At 43.9% G+C, this 21,202-nt stretch overlaps 2 protein-coding genes across 2 annotated transcripts in view; one reads left to right on the forward strand and one right to left on the reverse strand.

Moving 5' to 3' along the window:
* The window catches only part of NANS (N-acetylneuraminic acid synthase), a 48,687-nt gene extending 33,945 nt beyond the window's left edge, over positions 1-14,742 (forward strand). The window contains exons 5-8 of the mRNA XM_006863145.1: positions 4,028-4,127; positions 4,839-4,993; positions 13,274-13,540; positions 14,513-14,742. Of these exons, the coding sequence (XP_006863207.1) occupies positions 4,028-4,127; positions 4,839-4,993; positions 13,274-13,540; positions 14,513-14,722 (732 nt within the window). The 3' untranslated portion in view covers positions 14,723-14,742. The remainder of the gene's footprint in view (positions 1-4,027; positions 4,128-4,838; positions 4,994-13,273; positions 13,541-14,512) is intronic.
* Positions 14,743-19,636: 4,894 nt separating this feature from the next.
* TRIM14 (tripartite motif containing 14) overlaps positions 19,637-21,202 on the reverse strand; it is a 41,507-nt gene continuing 39,941 nt past the window's right edge. Inside the window, exon 6 of the mRNA XM_006863190.1 lies at positions 19,637-20,180. Coding sequence (XP_006863252.1) covers positions 19,645-20,180 — 536 coding nt within the window. The 3' untranslated portion in view covers positions 19,637-19,644. The remainder of the gene's footprint in view (positions 20,181-21,202) is intronic.

The raw sequence follows: 21,202 nt of genomic DNA on the forward strand, positions 1-21,202 counted from the left end.
CCCCTGAGCCTGCTTGCTCGGGTATTCTGTGTTGTTGTTAGCTGAGCTCTCTGCTATACATCCACCCAATGCACCATCTTGTTTGTTCTCCCGGGGCTTATATCTTAAGAGGCATAATATATCTTGAAGGCAAACTGTGGATGATAAATCCAATGCATTCCTTTGTTTGTGTGTTTTATAAAATAATCAAACTGGGAAGCCATTGTTTCTTTAAATATTCTATATCTAGGTGTACACACTTTGTGTGTGTGTGTGTGTGTGTGTGTGTGTGAAGTAAGTGTAGTTTTACATCTAATAAATAAATCACACATTTTGCTTAATTACAGTGATTACAGTCCCCTCCATGTACCATCAGTTAACAGTTGTTGATGTTCCATTGCCTTCTCACTTTTGTGGGTTTTGCTGAAAAATCAGATCTTAAGTCTTACTGGCCCTGCTTTGTAGGTAACTTCATTTTTCCTGACCTGCTCTCATGAAATTTTCCTTGTCTTTGGTTTTGAAAAGTTTGAGTCTCTGTTTGATGGTCCGTTCAGCTTCTTGTATGCTTATCTTCTTGTCTTGCATGATGCTAGGGATGTTTTCTTCAACATCTCTTCAACAATTTTCTCTGCTTTTTGTGGTATCTTCCTGTTCTGGAATTGTGATCACCCTTAAGTTGTTCCTCTTCCTGGTGTCCTACACTTTCTTTGGATTTTTCATTCTTTATTCTGATTGTTCTCTTGGCATACTAGTATTGAGAGATTTATCTTCAAGCTCACTAATTCAAGCTTCTATTGTTTCAAATCTATTCCTGTGTCCTTTCAAGGTATTACCCATTTCTGAAATCTTAGGATTAATCTTCTGGATTTCTAATGACAGGTTTTGTATTGTTTCAAAATTTGCATTTATTTTGTCTGTCTGTCCTTATAGTGCTTCCCTGAATTCTTCTCAAGTGTATTATGTGTTCTCCTTGCTTTCCTCAATCTGCCAGTTCTTTGAAGGTACCTAAATATCATTCTTTTGAAATATTTTTCAGTTAGTTCCATTACCTTTTCTTCCTCTGTGTCTTGGTCATTTGCTTGAGCCATTCTCTCTTGTTTGTTAGTGTGAGTTAAAATTGCCTGTTATCTCTGGGGCAATTGCGGTGCTATATTTGTATTTAATGGATGATTGTATGTTGGTATGTTCTTAGGCTGTTACCAACTGTCTACTGTAGTTGTAGTTAAAAAAGAGTGTACACCCTTCTTGTATGGTGTTCCTGTACCTCAGTTTAGGGTCAGTTTGCCTGGTGTTGGCTGCTGTCTATCATTGATCAGGTGGTATAGGAGCTGGTATTGGCCCTTGCCCAGGGGGTGGAGCTACAGAGATACGATTGTGGTTGGGCTATATGGGCATGATTGCTGTCTCATGTGGGGTGGGAAAAAGAAAGCCCCTCACACACACACAATAAAACAAAACAGAATAAACAAAAAAGGAACCAACAATGAACACAGAAAATAATGAAGGGAAAAAAGCCAAAAACAGGCAGCAGCAAGAAAAAAGAATGTAAGTGTAAATACAAAAGAGGGACAGGGAAACGGAGGTATAGAAGAGAAGAAATAAAAGGAATAGATTAAAACAAAAATACTTAGATAAACGTGGGAGAGGGAAGATGAAAAGAGGATGTAAGAAAGCAGTAAATAAAGATCAAAAGGGGGAAAAAGAGAAGAGGGGAAATGAGAAACTGAAGAATAGAAGGAAAAGACAAAAGTAGAGATAGAAAAGATAAAACTCAAGGGAATGGAAAGAAGTAGTATGAGGAAAAAGAACAAATAAACAAAAACAATAAAACACAAAAACCAACCCTCAAAACAACAACAATAACAAAACAACAGTGCAGCTGTTGGACCTGGAGAGGAGAAAATTCTAAGGGGCACCTGCATGCTAAGGAGCTCCCCAGGTGAGTGTGGGAGGGAGGGGACAGCAGAGTTCCTGGCCCTAGGTGGAGTTCCTATTGGCCTCAGTGTTACATCTGTGTTCAGGACACTCAATCCAGAGTAGTTCGTGGGAGCCCCTGATGGAGCTGGTTTCAGTGTCTGTTAGGACCACAGGGTAGCATGGGGTAGGGTGACTTGTTTCATGGTGGTTCTGTGGGTCTGGAGCTGAGCCCACCTGAATCCAGACACCAAAGCAGCACAGCAGGTTTCTGCCTCACAGAGAGCAGGATGTGTGCTGGGGCTGGATGAGTGTGGGAGCTGGCCACCCATTGTTCATCAGGGAACATACTCACCCAGAAGGAATCGCACCGTACCTGTCCCCAGTGTGAATCACCTCTGCCGGCACTCCTGTTTGGTGTATTATATTAGCAACAAACGTTTCCAGTTCCATTTTAGGGCTAGTTAACAGTGTGAGAGACATATGCGGGGACTTCAAAATGTTTATGTAAAAGTTCCATCATCTTTCAATTCCGTTTTTTTATGAACTCTTTGAAGCCCCTTTATAGTAAGGGGGAGGGTAAGATAGTAAGACAAACAAATCTATGGAAGGGAGAAGTAAGTATTCAGGAGGAGGGAGCAAGTATTAAGGTGCAGGTTCAGCACGGGTGCAGGTGAGTGGTGCCCAGCCACACTGGGCAGTGTCTCTTGGTCCCACCGGGGAGGGTGGGCACTGCCTTTGAACTGAACTGTTCACTGGCTGCCTCAGGTCTCTCCAGCAGCTCTGAGCCTTCTGTGTGTGTTTGTTTTTAATTTTTTTTTTTATTGTGAATTGAGTGAAGATTTATAGAGAAGATCATCATTTTACATTCGACAAATCACATACTTGGTTTCATTACATTGACTGCAATCCCCTCTGTGTTTTTGTATTTTTTCAAGAGGATTTGCATATGAGGAACGTTCCATGTTCCTAGTGCAGTCACAGTGATGGGGACAGCTTCTCAGTTGAGGCGGACGATGGACGGAAGCTCTCTCAGCCCTGGCTTGAATCAAAGAGCCTGACAGCAGAGCAGTCTTGTCTTCTCATACTGGCTCCACCTGCCCCCCCCCCCCCCCCAATCCCGTGCTTTTCCTGCGCGGCAGCTCCTTTCAACTCTGAGTAGGATTCTCTAACCAGCAACTTCAGCCTCACCCTGGTGTTTGTTAGAAATGCAGGCTCTCTGGGAAGCCTCCACGCTGAAAGAATTTGCATTTCCCTTCCACCAGGTAGATCCTTGAGCTCTTAGTAAAGTGCTAGAAAGATTGGCTTAGAGTCTCAGGTCTTCCAAATGTTTTTCTGAAACTCAGGCAACATTTCAGGCTAGTGCTGAGCCATTTGGAAACATCCAGACTTATTGATTGTCCCCCCCCCCCTTTTCTGTCATTCATTTAAGATTTTTTTTAAGAAGAGGTACATTTTTGGGGTCTTGTAACTTGACTATAAGCCGAGATGTTACTCTTCTCAGTTGTACCCTGATTCCTTCAGCAAGTGTTTGCTGAGGTTTTTGAATGACACTAACCTCAAGCTGTGATGTGTTGTGTTAGAAAAAGTGACTGAGGTTCCTTTTGTGGTGGACAGTGTAGTTAGAGGTCTGAACCATGCCAGCTAAGGTCAGACTGTATCAGGGCAGGGCCATAAATGCCTCATTCCCTTCTACTCCCCGATTTTTGGTAAGAATTGAAATGGCCTCTTTTCCCTTCTGTTTGGCCCCTAGTAAAGGGTAAGGCCTTTGAGATAGGTCCACTTTCGCATTGCCTGGTTTTCTGGGCCAAGGATAGGTCATAACCCTTCTGTGCTTCTTCACTGGGCCCTGGGCCCCAGAGAGGAAGGGTCTGGCCAGGCGTCTGACTCAAGTAGCCAGTGCTGGTTGATACTAAGTGTTTGTTGGACAAATGAATGGGTGGATATGAATGAAGGAATGCTCTGATTTGAATGGAAATGACTGATAACAAATCTCTGCCTGTGTCAAGTTGTTGGGACAGTCTCTAGGCTGGGAGGAGGAGGGGTCTTGGTATTTGCCTGTACCTTATCTCTTGCCCTGAGAACAGTGTCTTTGCACCATGGTGACTAGGAGCTCCCTCTTGGATCTTTGTAGATGGCAGTTGAGTTCCTGCATGAACTGAATGTTCCATTTTTCAAAGTTGGATCTGGAGACACTAACAATTTTCCTTATCTGGAAAAGACAGCCAAAAAAGGTAAGTGTTTATTTCATTTTTGTAAGAAAATCCAAGAGAGTCATATTTTACTTTTACTCCTTTGGTAATGACCCCCTTTGAGGGAGGTCTCACAAAGACTGACTTTAGAAACCTCTTTTAAAAATCAGAATGTATTCACTTTTTTAATGTGCCAACTTGAATGAAACCAAAGATAGAACAGTATCTTATAAAACTTCTCAGAGGAAGCTTTGCTTTTGCAAAATGTTCTGTAGATATAATATCCAATGTCTGGACAGGGCACTGAAGTTTCTGAAGTGGTTTTGCAACATGAATGATCTCATTCGATGCTCCTAACAGCCTTGAAGCTGTTCAAGTCGTGTTATTATTATTGCTGCGATGCTTTATGTGCATCTTACCTCAGAAGAGGCATCTGAGAACCAGAGGACAGGACTCTGTCTGTCCTTGGCAGCTAGGAAGTGATAGCGCTGGGCCTCACACTCACTCCAGCTCTTGAATCTGTGGTCAGTGCTTACCCTTCATACTGTATAACCTCTACATCTTTCTCATAGCCTCCTTCATTTATAAAATACGGAGGGCAAACCCAGCCAGCTCATCTCTGTTTCCTCATAGCAGCTAGCACAGTGTTCAAGAGATGCTTGTGGAGGTGGAGTTCCTGTAAACAAACAGCTGGAATGTATATAAGAGAACTCCTCAAGTGAGTGCAATGGTCTTGGCTTTTGGTTTACTCAGGTCGTCCAATGGTGATCTCCAGCGGGATGCAGTCGATAGACACCATGAAGCAAGTCTACCAGATTGTGAAACCCCTCAACCCCAACTTCTGCTTCCTCCAGTGCACCAGTGCATACCCACTTGAGGCTGAGGACGTCAACCTGCGGGTCATCTCGGTGAGTGGGATGGGGTGATGGTTGTCATCTGATCAGGCACAGCAACTTGACTTTGGCTTATTGTGAGGAAGCTGTAGCCGTTGTTATAACCCAAATTCTAACCAAGCATGACATCTTTCAGAAGATGAACATCCTTGGACAACTGTATTCGTTTCCCAGGGCTGCTGTAACAAAACACCACAAACCGGGGGACTTGGAAGGACAGAGACTTAGTATCTTACAGTTTTAGAAGCCAGAAGTCCCAATCAGGGTGTTGGCCATGGAGATTCTTGCTGAGGGGTCCGAGAGAGTGACTGTTTTTGGTAGCTCCGGGTTCTTGGCTTGCAGCTGCATCCTTTCCCTGTCCCCTTGCCTCTGTTACTTCTTCTCTTTTATAAAGGTATCAGTCATATAGGCTTGTTGTTGTTGTTGTTATTAGATGTTGTCGAGTTGTTTCCGACTCATAATGACTCTGTATAGGGTTTCTTAGGAGTGGCTGGTGAGCTTGAACCGCCAACTTTACAGTTCCAGCCGACCTCGCAGTCCAGCGTATTAACCAAACCAGGACTCCTATATAGGCTTAGAACCCATCCAAGTCCAGTGTGGCCTTGTGTTAACCTCACTGTTCATAGCTTCAAAGACTCTTTTCCAACAGGATCCCCTTCATAGGTCAGGGGTTAGAACTTCAATTTAATCATTTTAAGGGTACACAATTCAGTCCATGCCAGTGGTCTTTTTCAGAATCAGATTTACTAACTCTGTAGTTAAGGAAGTAGGAACATTCTAAACAGGGTGACTACAAATTTAATTTTTAAAAAGCCAATCTTAATTTCTACCATAATAAAGTTTAAGTTCTAGTCCTCATAATTATCTTTGTATACATTTTCTTTACCACTTACTGACCGTCAGAGGTTTGTCTTCTGTAAATTGCTGGCTCATATCCTTTCTTAGTACTTGTCTGTCTTTTTCTGTCGGAGACCTTGGAGCTCTGGGTTTCTCTGCTATATGTTATATGCTGGCTGTTACTTTCTACCTGCAGTTCTAAGCATCCCTGAGGCTCAAATTGCTTACAGTGACAGCCTTCCATAAGCTTTCTCTCTCCCAAGATTTTCCCATCTATTCCAACTCTATCATTTTACAGATGGTGAAGGCCAGTTCTAAAGGGAAAGAGAATTACTTGCATGAGATCCCTCAGCAAGTAAGTGGCAAAGCTGGCACTAGAACCTGGCCTATGTCCTTGTAATCCATTGTCTTCCATTGTCTTTAGGCCAACGCTGTTAGTTCTTCTGGTGGTACCTAAAATGTAACTTAATTAGGAGAAACAAATGGTTATATACATATATAAAACAAAAAACCAAACCTGTTACTGTACAATAAATTCTGAATCCTAGTGAACCTGTAGAACACAGTAGAAATTGCTCATAGGGTTTCCAAGGCTATAATCTTTTTCTAAGAAGTTTTTGTTGTGTATTGAGGTAAGGTTTATAGAGCAGATCATCAGTTTTACTTTCAACAAATCATACGCCTTGTTGCATTATGTGGCGGCAATCCCCTCCAAGTACCAAAAGTTAACAGTATTTACCTCTATTCACTTTACCTGTTGCATTCCTCCCTATGTCTCTCACTGCCTTCATCTTGCCTCTCACTTCCCTCTTGTTGTATATTGCCCACCCTGTCACCCATGTTAATAATATGTGTCTACCCTCTAGCTTGTGAATAACTTTTCCTTCCCTTTCCCCAATAATCATCGATTGTTTCTTTTAATAAGAAACCTTTTCATAATACTGGTCTGATAGAATATTTGTCTTTTTGTGGATTGACTCATTTACTCAGCATAATGCCCTCTAGGTTCATCCATATTAGGTGTTTTGCACATTCATTGTTGTTCTTCATCATTGCTAAGTATTCCATTGTGTGTATGTACCAAAACCCATTTTTCTGCTGATGGGCATTTAGGCTGTCTCCATCTTTTTGATGTGTTTCTTGTAGACAACATAATGAAGGATCCTGCTGAGTCACTTGACTGGTACTTTTAATCCATTTACATTCAGTATAATACAGGAGCTCTGGTGTGGCGTTGTGGGTTAATGCACCAGACTGCAAAGCCATTTTGAACTGCAAGGTCGGTGGTTCAAGCTCACCAGTCACTCCTTGGAAACCCTATGCAGGGTCGCTATGGGTCAGAACTGACACGACAGCACTTAACAACACAACAACATAATTATCTATAGGTGTGAAGTGATTGCTGCAGTTTTGCTGTGTGTTTTTTTGTGGTGTTACTGGCTTTTTTGTTCCACATTATTTTCTGCACTGAGTTCGTTTTGTTTGTGGGGTTTTTTTTTTCATTTTCATTTATGTTGTATTGTTGTTTATTAAATCTTTTAATTTTCCTCTTAATTTTGATGCGCAGTTACATTAATTTTCTCAAGGCTACCCTTTAATTTTTTCCTTGTTTAGAAGTCTGTTTTATCTTGAAATCTACTTGACTTCTTGCCACTTGGAAATTCTATATCTACACTATTTCCTCTTTTTGCTTTGTATTTGGCTTCATTATAAACGGATATCCCTGGTTCTCCATTTTTAGTCTTATAGGTTTGTTTTACTTTAAATACTTCTGTATCTGAATTGAGTTCTAGGTGTTGTGAACATGTATGGTAATCTCAGGTTGTTGACTGCTGCTCTTCTCAGTCCAAAAAACCCCTTTATCATTTTTTGTAAAGTTGGTCTGTGATGATTACAAATTCCTTTATTTCTGTTTATCAGGAAATGTCCTAATTTCACTGTCATATTTAAAGGGACAGCTTTGTTGGGTATATGACTCTTGGTTGTCAATTTTTCTCTTTCAGAGTTTTGTATATGTCATCCCATTGCTTTCTTGCCTGCATGGTTTATGGAGGAAGCAGAGCCTACCTTCTTTGTAGATAATATTTCGTTTTTCCTGAACTGCTCTTAGAATTCTTTTCTTGTCTTTGGATTTGGAAAGTTTGGTTATGTCTTGGTGATTTTCTTCGGAGATATATCCTATTTGGGATTAGTTCAGCTTTTTTTATGCTTATCTTCTAGTCTTTCATGATGTTAGGAAAGTTTTCTTCTAACAACTTTCTGACAGTTTTCTCTGTGTTTTTTATGGCCTCTTCCTGTTCTGGGATTACAGTTACCATTAAGTTGTTCCTTTTCAACTCACTTATGTTGTCCCACATAACTTAGGTGTCCTTCGGATTTTTTCATTCTTTTTTCTGATTGTTCTTCTGGCATACTAGTATTGACAGATTGATCTTCCAGCTCACTAATTCAGGCTTCCATTGCTTCACACTTACTCCTTTGCTCTTTTTCTGAAATCATAGAATTAATCTGGATTTCTAACAGCAGGTTTTGCATTGTTTCAAAATTTGTGTTTATTTTGTCTGTTCTTGTAGTGCTTCCCTGAATTCTTCTGAAGTGTTTTATGTCTTCTTGCTTTCCTCGATCTTTCTGTCAATCCTTTGAAGGTCCTAAATATCACTCTTTTGAAATATTCTTCAGTTAATTCCATTACCTTTTTTTCCTCAGAAACGTTTTTTGGCTCTGCGTCTTGGTCATTTGTTTGAGCCATTCTCTCTTATTTCTTAGTGTGAGCTAAAATTGCCTTTTGTCTCCGGGGCAATGTGGTGTTATATTTGTATTTAATTGATGAATGTATGTTGATGTGTTCTTAATGTGTTCACCACCTGTCTCCTGTGGGTGTTGTTAGAGAACAGAAGCATGCACACTGTTCTCGTTGGTCATTCGTGCACCTCGGTTCAGGGTGGGTTTGATTGGTGTTGGCTGCTGTCTATCATTGATCAGATGGTATGAGAGCTGCTATTGACTCCAGTGGGTGGAGACATAGACGGGACAGTTGTGGCTTGACGATATGGTTGCTGTCTTCTGTCGAGTGGCAAAGAAAAAATCCCCTTCTACACACATACAAGAAAACAAAACAATAAACAAACAAGGAATCAACAATGAAAAGAATAAGTAATAAAAGAAATAAAAACAGGCATCAAATAGGAAAAAAGAGTATAATAACTATAAAGACAAAAGAAGGACAGGAAAATGGATCTGTAGGAGAGATAAATAAGAGAAAAAATTAAAAGGAAGAAATTTTAAAAACACTTAAAAATAAATAAAGAGGGAAAAGAAAATGGAGCTATGGAAGAGAAAAATAAGAGGAAATAACAGGAAAAAAATGTTAACTTGGAAAAAACTAGGGAGAGGAAGATGAAAAAGCAGACTGTTGTTGTTGTTATGTGCACTGGAGTTGGTTCCGACTCATAGCGACCCTGTATGGGTTTCTGAGGCTGTAAATCTTTACGGGAGCAGAAAGCCTCATCTTTCTCCCATGGAACAGCTGGTAGTTTCAAACTGCTGACCGTGAGATTCACAGCCCGATTCGTAACCACTATGCTACCAGAGCTCCTTAAAAAGCAGATTAGAGAGTATAGAGAGTATTAAAGAAAGATCAAAAGGGGGAGGAAGGAGATGAAATGAGATACAGAAGAAAAGATGTTTTTAAAGGATAAAATAAAAGCAAAGATGTTTTTAAAGGATAAAATTCAAGGGGGTGGAAAGAGAAGAAAGAAAAAGAATAAACAAGCAAAAACAATGAAACAACAAAAGGAAAAAACTAGACACTGAAACAAAAAATCAGGGCAGCTAGTTGACTCGAAGAAGAGAAAACTCTGGGGGTTCCTGCAAGCCAAGGTGCTCACAAGGTGGATGTGGGAGGGATGTGACAGCCGAGTTTTGGGCCTTAGGTGGAGTTCCAGTAGGCCTCGGTGTTGTCTTTGTTTAGGGCACTCAGTCCGAAAGTAGTTTCTGGAGGTCCTTGATGGAGCTGGTTTCAGTATATGTTAGGACCACAGGACACCTGGGGGCAGGGTGACTTGTTTAATGTTGCTTTGGTGACGCTGCAGGTTCTGTAGGTCTAGAACTGATCCTGCCTGAATCCAGATGCAAAAGTGGCACATGGAAGTGGTGCAACCAACCCCCAGCTCACACTGGCATGGCTTCCAACCCTCGGTACTTTGCACTCCTGGAGAGCAGGGTCTTCGCTTAGGGTATCTGAGGGTGGGAGCTGGCCACACTTTTGGTTACCAGGGAAGAGTGGGGAAAAAGGAATCACACCTTTCCGGTCACCTGTATGAATCTGCTTTTCCAAGACTCCTCCGTTACCAAAGATGGTCACGCCGCCCCTGAGTCAGTCTCCCTCTCTTGCCATCCCTGCTCCACTTTTCTTAGCAAGCACTCAAGCTACTTCTCTAACTTTTCATAAGACATTCAAAGTTTCAGAATTTTCATCTGTGTCTGTTTCATTTGGTCTTTCCTATCTTTGTTGTAGAGGGTAGTGTGTCTGCCTCGTCCATCTTCTTGCCTAAAGTCCAAGGTTATAATCTTTATGGAAGCAGACTCATATCTTTCTAGCATGGTGTAGTTGGTGAATTTGAATCGCTGCTGACTTTTTTTGTTGGTTGCTTAGCCCTTAACTACTGTGCCACCAGAATGCCTATATATTTATACACACATATATGAGGGTAACCCAAAAAGTATTGCTACAAAATCTTAAAAACCTTTATTAAACAGAAATATCAAATTGTGAAGTTATAGTTTCTCGGCTTAGGCTTCATCGAGATCTGTATACTTTGGAGGTCTGTTTACTTCGGAAGGCAGCGCTTCCATCTCTTTAACCTTTCCCCAAAGAATTCTGTGTTCACTTTGATCTGCAGCATATCAAAACAGCAGTTTGGGCACCCTTTTGGCGTCCTGAAAGGATTCAATTTGTGTTCCTTTTTTGAGTTTGGAGGGTGAAAGGAAGTCTTTTTGAAGGGGTAAGATCAGGGCTGTAGTGATGGGATGGGGTAAGGTTTCCCAATGAAATCCTTGTAGGATAGCCCTTTCTAACCCCACAGAACGAGCAGGTGCATTGTCATGATGGGAAAAAAGTTCCTTGGTACAACTTGCTTGGCCTTGTTCTCAATAATATAGTTTCTATTTTCTTACAACTTCTTTCTAATACACCCTGTATCCTTTGAGAGAATCTATCAAAATACCCCTTGGAATCTTACTAAACTGTCACCCTAACTTTCTCTGCCTTGAATTGAATAGGCCTGGCAATATGCTGGACTGCAGGATCAGTTTGAATCACAAGGCCGACAGTTCAAACCCACCAACTGCTCCTCGGAAACCCTATACAGGGTCACTATGAGTCAGAACTGACTTGACGGCACTTACCTACAACAACAGCATTTGATTGACCTTTATTTTTTTTTTTTAAGGCACCCTAACAAGACTGAGGAGTTCTGGTGTGGCACTGTAACATAAGCACTAGACTGCTAGCCACAAGGTCGGTGGTTCAAACCCACCAGTCATCCCTTGGAAACCCTATTTAGGGTTGCTGTGAGTCAGAACTGGCTCCATGGTACTTACCAACATCACAACAAGACTAATAAGACAAGTGTATTACTGAGGGAACTTGTCTGTAGTCATCCACTGTCACAGAACATGCTTAACACATTTTGTTTGGAATAAACTCGTGCATGTATGAGCTGGAACCCCAGTAACAGTACTTTTTGATTGATGCTTGTACATCTACATAAGTAATTATCACAGAAAAGACACTATAGGGAAATACATGTGTACATGCGCACTTACAATGTTGATCTTACAGTTAATCAGTTTTCCTTTTATACTCCCCTTTTTAGTACACTGTGTATTTGGCATTGTTGTTTTCTATGATGATGTAAGGTATTTGTTGTTTTTGTCTCTTTTGAAAATATTGTTACACAGTCTTTATATTTTAACTTAAAAATTTTATAACCTTTGCAAAAAAAAAAAGACTTCATATTTAACCTAAAACTTTTGGTCCCTCTTAGCCCCAATACACTTTTCTGCATACAACTCTTAAGTCATTACTTGGTTACTTTTTTATTTAAACATGTTATTTTCTTCAAATAATGGAAACATATATAATAAATACATGTAAGTGAACATCAGGGACCTCTGGTAGTGTAGTGGTTACGAATCGGGCTACTAATCTCACTGTCAACAATTCGAAACTACCAGCTGTTTCGTGGGAGAAAGATGAGGCTTTCTGCTCCAGTAAAGATTTACAGCCTCGGAAAGCCTGGACAGGGTTATGAGTCAGAACAGACTCCAAGGCACATAACAAGTGAACATCAACATCCCCTGTCAGCCCACCCCTGAGAGATGACCATAATTAACTATTTAGTCTATGTGACCTCAGATTTTTCCATTTTCTTTCTAGGTGTATTATAGTCCCCTTTCATGGTAAGAGTTATTTTGCTTAGATCCCTCCCTGATCCCGGGACCAGCCCACCCATTAATGCTGCTATAGTCTTTTTGCATGATGACTGCGTATATACAAGGGGACTTAAATCTGGGAAATATTCCTTTATTTTTTCATTCCATTCATCCACAAACTTTTGAAGCCCCCTCATGCATTTTCCCCTGATTAAGTTACATTTCGGTGCCATGGGGAGGAACTAGTAGAGTTGGCCTTCAGACAGGGAGACAAAGGATTAGGAGGACGTAGCCCTGGTTCTAGTCCCAGTTGACGTCCCTGACCCAGCAACCTGCACTCTTGTCTGTCACGCACCTTAAAGCCTGACTTCTGAGGCTTTTGCCACCCAAGTGTCCTAATCTTGTATTAATTCCCCTGGAATTTGTCTACTGTTCTCAAGCCTCTGGTGACCCTCATGGATAAGACTCACTCGAATAGAATGTCTTTAGTTGCATTCAGTGAATGATAGATAACCGACTGATGAATTATTCAGCATTTCCACCAATAATACAGACTGATGGGGCTGTCTATTATTGATGATAATACTTATGCGGGTTTAAGATGGGTTGTTTGTATGACCGATGGTATTTAATACTTGTACAGGTAGCACACTTGCTGTCAGCAGTAGGGTACTCAAACATGACAGCTGCTTTTAGAATGAGCCTAGATTTGGTTTTAGTTCTGTTGTTAATCATGGTAGTTTATACAGTGTAAAACATTCTTAAAATGTATTTCTAAAGATAATAGCCTTTGGTTTTTTGGTTTTGTTGTAGTAGACACAGTATGCCAAGCGCTTTTTGTGCGTCTACAACCCCTGGAGGCAGTATTAGTCTCCGCAGATGCTCTGAGGGCATCAGGACCTTGTCATAATGGCACAGTTAGTGAGCAAGTGGCTACACTGTGCTCAGACCCCATCTGCCTGACTCTGGAGTGTGCAGGAAGCACCATGGGAGTTAATCTTTCCCTTTTTTTCCCTTTTAAAGGAATATCAGAAGCTCTTTCCTGACATTCCCATAGGGTATTCTGGACATGAAACAGGCATCGTGATATCTGTGGCTGCAGTGGCTCTGGGGGCCAAGGTGTTAGAACGTCACATCACTTTGGACAAGACCTGGAAGGGGAGTGACCACTCGGCCTCACTGGATCCAGGAGAACTGGCTGAGTTGGTGCGGTCTGTGCGCCTTGTGGAGAAGGCCTTGGGCTCCCCAACTAAGCAGATGCTGTCCTGTGAGATCACCTGCAACCAGAAGGTAGCTTCTGCCCCCGGCCTCTGCTCTGATATGGGACACAGTGGACATACCTGGGAGGCAGGGTCACTACCAACCCTATCCAAGCCCAGTTCGGTGAGATGGTAAAAGGATGTTGCTCCAGCCCTCCGGAGTTTCTTTGGGCTAGGATTCCCAGCTGGAAAAACTCTGCTTAAGGTGACCTTTAGCTGCTTCCCTGGCCTCTGGGGTGATGTCAGAATCTTCCAGTCAGCCACTGAGGCCTGTGGCCCCAGTACTCCCAGATTCCAGAAGTTGTAAGGGTTTGAGGGGAGCTGGTGGTGTTTGGGGCCTTGTAAGGCACTGGGATGGGTTGAGTCAGGCCTGTTGGAGGAAGTGAGCCCTGAGAAACTTCAGGCAGGCAGTTTCCTGGAGGCACTGGGAGAAGGGCCTGTGACCTATCACGTTACTCCTTACAGGGGAGGCTCAGGTGGCTGGGAGCAAACTTAGAGATGACTCCTGGGTTCTCTTTGCCCTCCCTACCCCCATCTTCAGTTGTTTGATAAAGATATGTTGTTGTTTAGTGTTGTCGACTCATAGCAACCCTGTATAGGGTTTCCAAGGAGTGATTGGTGGTTTTGAACTGCTGACCTTGTGGTTAACAGTCCAGTGCTTATTCTAATCCTACAGTGCCACACCAGGACTCCTCGAGACGATATAGGCACTACTATTTCCCATTTTCCAGAGAAGCTAAAAGCTAGTCTAAAATCACTTCCTTTGTAATTGACTGAGCTGGGATTTGAACCCTGAGCCCTTTATTGAAAAGGCCTCTCCTCTGCCAAGTCCCTGCCATATGGGATACTGTTCTAGTCACCGTGGTGAACGGGGATTGAGTGAATAAATAGCATCTCTGCTGTCAGGGTACCTTTTGAAGACTCATCAGGGAACTGGGGTATAAAGCAAACGCGTGGTAGTTACTTCTATGAGACTGTTAATGAGTCTTCATTTTGTCTACAGCTTGGTAAGTCTGTGGTGGCCAAAGTGAAAATTCCAGAAGGCACCGTTTTAACACTAGACATGCTCACTGTGAAGGTGGGAGAGCCAAAAGGCTATCCCCCTGAAGACATCTTCCAGCTGATAGGCAAGAAGGTTCTAGTCACTGTTGAAGAAGACGACACCATCATGGAAGAATCTGTAGAAAATCATGGCAAAAAAATCAAAATTTAAAATAAAGTGCCATTCTCTGACTACAATTGTCTTGCTGGTATTGTCAGGTGTGTGTGGTCATGTGAGATGGATTAGGGTGGTGGCCTTTTATCTACCACACCATTCCCCAGGCAGCAGATATTTCTGGACCAGGTTTATGGAAGTGTACAGAGAGCAAACAGGCAATCTCCTACTCATGTTGGCTGCCCCAAAGTGGGAGGCAGGCTCCAAAGTGAGCAATGATTGTCCACTTGTGTGTGCCTTCATTCGGATGGGGGCAGATGCACAGTTAGCTGGGGCACAGTGAGGAAGGGAGCAGTCACACAGGGTGTAGAAGCTGATGTGTGCATTGGGACCAGAGCAGCAAAAGGAGGTGCGAAGTGCAGGTTGGGGGTCTGCATGTGGTGGGAATGCTGGAAGCAGCCCCTCCATCATCTACACAGTGTTATTTCATATGTAAACTCAGCTAACAAAAAGGATTCTTGCCGTTTTACTTCCTTGGCCCAGCATCATGGCGACTCCAATGTCATCCTCACCACTAACAAGATCAATACTTCCTGTCAAATACTTCCAGTTATTTATATTTATTTGGCCTTGTTTACTATGGTCCATATGTTTCAAGTCATTCTTCAAATGCATATAATTAGCTTTTTGAAGTTTACTTTTAAGTATAGGACCCCTCTCTAATGGACTCCAAAACAATTTCCATAAAGATGTGAGAGTTGGTGGTGATTATATGGTGATGGTGGGGACAGGGTCCAGTGATGTACTCATGTGTCAAAGAGAACCCATAAAATGGATGTACTAAGGAATGAAGTGTGGTGATATTGATTTCTGACTGGGATTTGATCCCCGTCATATCTCCCTATAAACAAAAATATCTGAGTCCATAACCCTTTTTTCCTACAACAGTAGAGAGGTGGTATGTAAGCAAAGATCTTAGATATCCACCAAGAGAGAGAGAGCGATGTGGATACAAAATGAGAGAAAGCTGGGCTGGGCTTTTGCTGAGAATGTGCAGAGTCTGGTTTCTGAAAGGGAGGCAGTTGCCTGCAGGTTCTGGTGGACTGGGAGGGTCTTAAGGGCCCAGGCTGCTCTGTAAACCCCAGCTGAATTTACCCCAAGGAAAAATCATGAAAAGTCATTGAAACGCACAGGCTTGGTGCTACCTTGGATATGCTTGTGGAAGGCTGTGTAATGTGTTGGATGAATTTGTGAAGCAGGGTGATTGTCTAGGGCATGTAGAGAAAATTATGGCATGTCTATGTTATGTGTGAGTGAACATAGACGTCCAGCCAGGACTACTGGCCACCCTCATGTCCTTTCAGACTGCCAGGGCTGAGGGATTACTTTTGAGATGGGGAGTTCAGGTCTAGCATACATCCTAAGAGCCTGCTGAGTGGGAGATGCAGTATTGGGCCCGCAGCAAGAAAACAGGTTTCCATGGGAGTTCATGGCCAGTCCAAGTGCACACAATTCCACAAACAGGGCGCATGCACATAGTGTGAATTGCTGAGATGTTTACCAAGAGTCACGAGAATCTGAATGGGTGTGAGACTTCAGAGGGGGCCTTGGCCAGGGAAAGGCTTACGAGAAGTAGAATCTTAGTTCAATCTTGTGTGTTGGAAGTGGCTGAGGGAGGGATTAGTGATTTGGGGCACAGACATCTCTCATGCCCAGAGCGTCCAAGGACTAGCAAGTAATTATCTGGCAGGGCGTGGCCACATTGGGAAGGAAGAAGTGTTTGGAAAATGGATGAGGAGCTCCTGAGGGGACTCTGAATCTGCAGAGCTTGTACTTTATTCTATAAACTACTGGAAGCCACAGAAGGTTTCTAAACAAGGCACAGCAGAGTGAGACCTCGGCCCTCCATTTTCATGCTTACTTCACCTTGGGGGTGCAACTTGGCTACTTATGCAGGCTCTCCCCTCATCATAGTGTGGACTCCACTGCCCACCAGCTCTGGTCTGGTTGGGGTCATCTCTCTGGGCCTTTTGCTAAGCTGGCCTCTACTGGGCTGACCTCAGCTTCTCCCTGCTGACAGAGGAATTGCAGAAATGAAAGAGATGTTACCACAGGGAAGGGTATATACATACTGCCACAAGAGTCCCTGAAATCTTTAAAAAGTAACTGACCACAAATGGTTTCAATATTGCTGAAGAGGATCACCAGATACCAAAAGCTACAAAATACCATCTTGGGTAGGAACTGCTTGGAAGCAGGGTTTGTTTCCAAGTAAGAACTTTGTGAGTTATCTTTAAAGGTAGTGAACTCCTCACTAGAGATAACTGGGGACCAACGAACTGCTTGGCAAGAAAGCTGTGGAGGAGATGAGTGACATGTGAGCTCCCAACGAAGAACATGATTAAATTCCTAGTTTATTAATTCAGATATTACAAAACTGTTGTAATTTAAGGTAGACGCAAGCAATTACCATGCTAGTAGAGCAATTTCTGCAAATTCAAATCTGAAAGAGAATTGGCCCCTTTACTGTGGTGGGTTCCCAAGAAGCTGGAGTCCTTTGCTGAGACTATTCAAAAGCTCCCAAGGGCAGCTGAGAGGTCACTGCAATAACTTTGCTCATGATGCCACCAGGTCCGGGCATGGCATATAACACTGCAGTTTTTAAGGCAAGTTCATAACCTGTGGCTCATTTGAGCTTCCCATCTTACAGATGCTGCTCCGAGAAGTACAAAGTGACTAGCCTTAAGTCACCTAATACCTTGTGGACCAAAACTACTGTTTCTGGCTAGCCCAGGCCTTGGCACAAGATACACATTTGATTAAAGCTTGCTTTTGTCCTTTAAAGTCCAGTTCTGTTTCTGCTACATGGATTCCAAACTCTCAAGGCAAGTTCCCCTCTCAAGGCAATCCCAAAGTAGTATTAAGTCCCATGGAGTAACCAGGCCAAAGAAGAGTATCACAGACAATGGGGGTGGGGGGGTGAGGGTGGGCAGATCAACAACAGAGCCAGAGTGGCCAGGCACTAGAAGTGAACAGCTGCAGTCACACTGAAATGTGGGGGCTCCACTGGCTGTGACCTTGGGCAAGTTACACATCTGTCCATTTTGATGTGTAGACTGGGAGAATAACTTGCCTCTCCTCGGGTTGATTTGAGGAGCAGAAGGGTTGTAAAGCCTGGTAATATAGTCAGTGCTGTTTTTAGTTGACCCCTGTGGTTGTGGGTCTTCAAGGACAGGCAGAGATAGGCAGGGGTCAAGCGTACCCAGTACCCATGGTCCCTACATCTGGAATACTCTCTGCCTATCAGAATTCAGCTCTGGGCCATTCCCAGTAGAATGAATTTCCCTTTTCTTGGGATACCTGCTTTATAATGCTTGGACATCTATACAACTAGATTTTTAAAAGTACTTTGGAGGTGTCTTCTACCTTGTATGAGGTTGACACATGGAAATGCCCTTTTTAAATCAAAATAAGAAATTAGCAGTTTCATTATGATCAGCCTCATCTGTGTGCTGAGTTAGACTAGGAGGGGGATTCAGCTGGTCATTTTCTTTATCCTATTGCCCTCCCCATCAAGTACCTAAGAAGATGCTTTAACACAATGCTGCTTCACACCACAACTTGGGAATTTAACAAAATCAGGATGCTGAACCATCAGAACTGAGGCACAAATCCTACAAAGAGGCCTACTCCTCCCTGCTACGGGAGCTGGCTCCTTGTGAGAATCTACTGGTTTGACCTCTATTTCTGCCACTGTCTCTGGAAAACAGGGCTATCTGGGTTTCCTTGGCAACATCTGGATCTGAGGAGCATAGGGATGTCTGGGGCTGCCCATAGTCCACTTAGCTCTACTTTGTCCCAAGACAGTTGGGAAAACTGCCTCTGGTTGCTTAGCAACAGTCACCTGCTGATTTTTCCCCAACATCCCCTGAGAATAAGCAGTAAAATCTCCCAGGTTGAAAGTTGGGCCAGGAGTACAGGGAGCAAGACCTGGCCCAGCTTTAAAGCCACTGTGGGGGAGCTTTTAGGATTTTTACTCTCAGATACACAATGAAGAGTCTGACTGCATGATCTGTGAGGCCCTCCCAGCTCAGCTTTTCTGTGATTCAGTGACAGCCAGTCCCTGAACTTTTCATGGTGGCGAGTGTGTAGAGACACAGGTGCCCTCATAAAACTACCAATGATTGTGACTCTGACAGTAAGCGATTCATATGGCTGGGAAGACTTCTGGGGCAGTTAAGCCTGATCCAGGCAAAGGAAAGAAAGGGCTTCCCTGGATTCATGTGTGTGTGTGTGGCGGGGTGGGGGGTGGGGAGTTGGTACATAACAGCAAAGGCAAAGGTGCCACAGTGGGTCTTTGTGACCCAGAGCTCTGATCAAGATGGTCCCTGAGATAAGCAACAGGGACTTGATGAGGGGATTATTCTAGGCCAGACTAGAAGGGCCTTGAATGCTAGTATGAAGTGTCTTTAGCGCCACCCATTGTCATTTTTGGGGAGCTCCTAGATAGTTCTAAGAGCTTAAGTGAGATTTTAGGCAGATCACTCCAGCTGTAAGTAAAAGAGGACTCAGACCAGCAGGTGTTAACAGACTCTTCAACTGCTTTGACATGGACAAGCGGAAGTAAAGTAGAGGAGACAAATCCAAAGGGACAGTTAAAGGACAGAAGAGTTGGAGTGGAACTCTCCACTCATCGATATTCCTGTGTACCTACTATGTGCCAGGCAAGGCTCTAGGAGCTGTCTGAAGGAGAAGGATCCGAGGCTGAGGATAAAGAATTTTGACAAATCAACAAGCTCTGTGTGGGGCGCCACTTCCCGAAGCCCGCAGAGCCCGCAGTTGAAGAGTGGTCAGGGCAGCAGCTGCAGCAACGTGGCGAGAACCGCTCAGAGCACGCGGCTTGCCAGGTGGGGAGCGGTGAGGAGGTGTCCGCGGGCGAGGAGGCCGGAGACTAGTTCCGCCTGGCTCGGGTCTTGGCCCTAGGGCAGCCGGGGGATGCTGATGGCGCCCTCCCAGAGCCGCAGGGCCGGGTAAAGCGCCTCCTGGAAGGAGGCTCGGAAGGTGTGCAGGTGGCTCATCCCGCCCGTCACGTCGTAGAAGGATAGGATGCCAGCCTCGTAGTCAAGGAAGACGCCCAGCCGTTCGGGGTCGTCGCGGGGCTGGAGACGGTTGCGCTGTCCGTCGTGGAAGGCCCAGTACTCAAGGTCGTAGCGCTTGAGGCACCACGACTGGCGGTTACAGCCCAGGCGGGCCGAAGCCGAAGAGCCGCAGCGCCGCAGGGAGGCGTAAGCCGCGCCCACCCACCAGCCGACACCCGCCTCCTGCACATCCACCTCCCAGTAGTGGCGGCCCGCGGCGAAGCCGTCGCGGCCCAGCACCTGCCATAACGCGTCGAAACGCAGAGCGGGCGTCGGTCCCAGGCGGCTCAGCAGCCCGCAGCGAACGGTCAAGCGGTCGGCCGAGAGGCGCAGGCGCGCGTGCATCGTGTCCGGCTCCAGCGTGGGCGTGCGCGCATCTGCGGAGGGGCAGGGGACACGGGCTACGCCTGGTGGGCGGGACTACAGCTGAGCTCCGCCCCCGGGCAAACCTACGGGTGTACTCGAGTCGCCCCCCATCACAAAGGAAAAGACAGAAATTTCCGAAGGAGAAATTAAAAACCATCCTTTGACGCACTGATAGCCTCCGGTGACTGGGAGACAAGGAAAGGCGAGAAAATCTTAATGTACATCCTTTATACCTTTTGAATGTGGTACCATTCAAAGGGATTAATGTCAATTTCTAAAATTCCAACTAGAACAAAACCAAAAAATCCTATCACTGTAAACAGGTGTGTGTCTCTTTTTCCTCCTTACCACTTAATAGTTTTTAAGATTGGTATCATACCATACATGCTCTTGGATAATCTGTTTAATTGTATTGATAATTATGAACATTTTACTATATCAAATAGCAGTTTAATGGGGACCCTATGATTTTGTTGTATGGATGCATTATAACCTAACCTATTTCATACTTTTGAATATTTAGATTGTTAAAAAAAATTTTTTTTTATTGTTGTTGTTAGGTGTCATCAAGTCGGTTCCAATTCATAGTGACCCTGTATAGGGTTTCCGAGGAGCAGCTGGTGAGCTTGAACTGCTGACCTTTCAGCTTAAACCGACTTTGCAGTCCAGTGCATTACCCTAAGCACCACACCAGGACTCAGCAACCTTATGCACAACAGGCCTGGTCCTGTGCCATCCTCACAATTGTTATGTTTGAACCCATTGCTGTTACCACTGTGTCACCCCATCTCCTTGGGGGTCTTCCTCTTTTACACTGACCCTCCACTTTACCAGGCCTGATGTCCTTCTCCAGGGACTGGTCCCTCCTGAAAACATGTGCAAAGTATGAGAGACAAAGTCTCACCATCCTGACACCTAAGGAGCATTCTGGCTATTGTTGTTGTTGTCAGGTGCCATCGAGTCAGAACCGACTCATAGCGACCCCATGCACAGCAGAACGAAACAATGCTCGATCCTGGGCCAACCTCACCAC

The sequence above is a fragment of the Chrysochloris asiatica genome, unplaced genomic scaffold (assembly GCF_000296735.1).
Source record: "Chrysochloris asiatica unplaced genomic scaffold, ChrAsi1.0 scaffold00053, whole genome shotgun sequence".
In the NCBI taxonomy this organism is placed as follows: Eukaryota; Metazoa; Chordata; class Mammalia; order Afrosoricida; family Chrysochloridae; genus Chrysochloris; species Chrysochloris asiatica.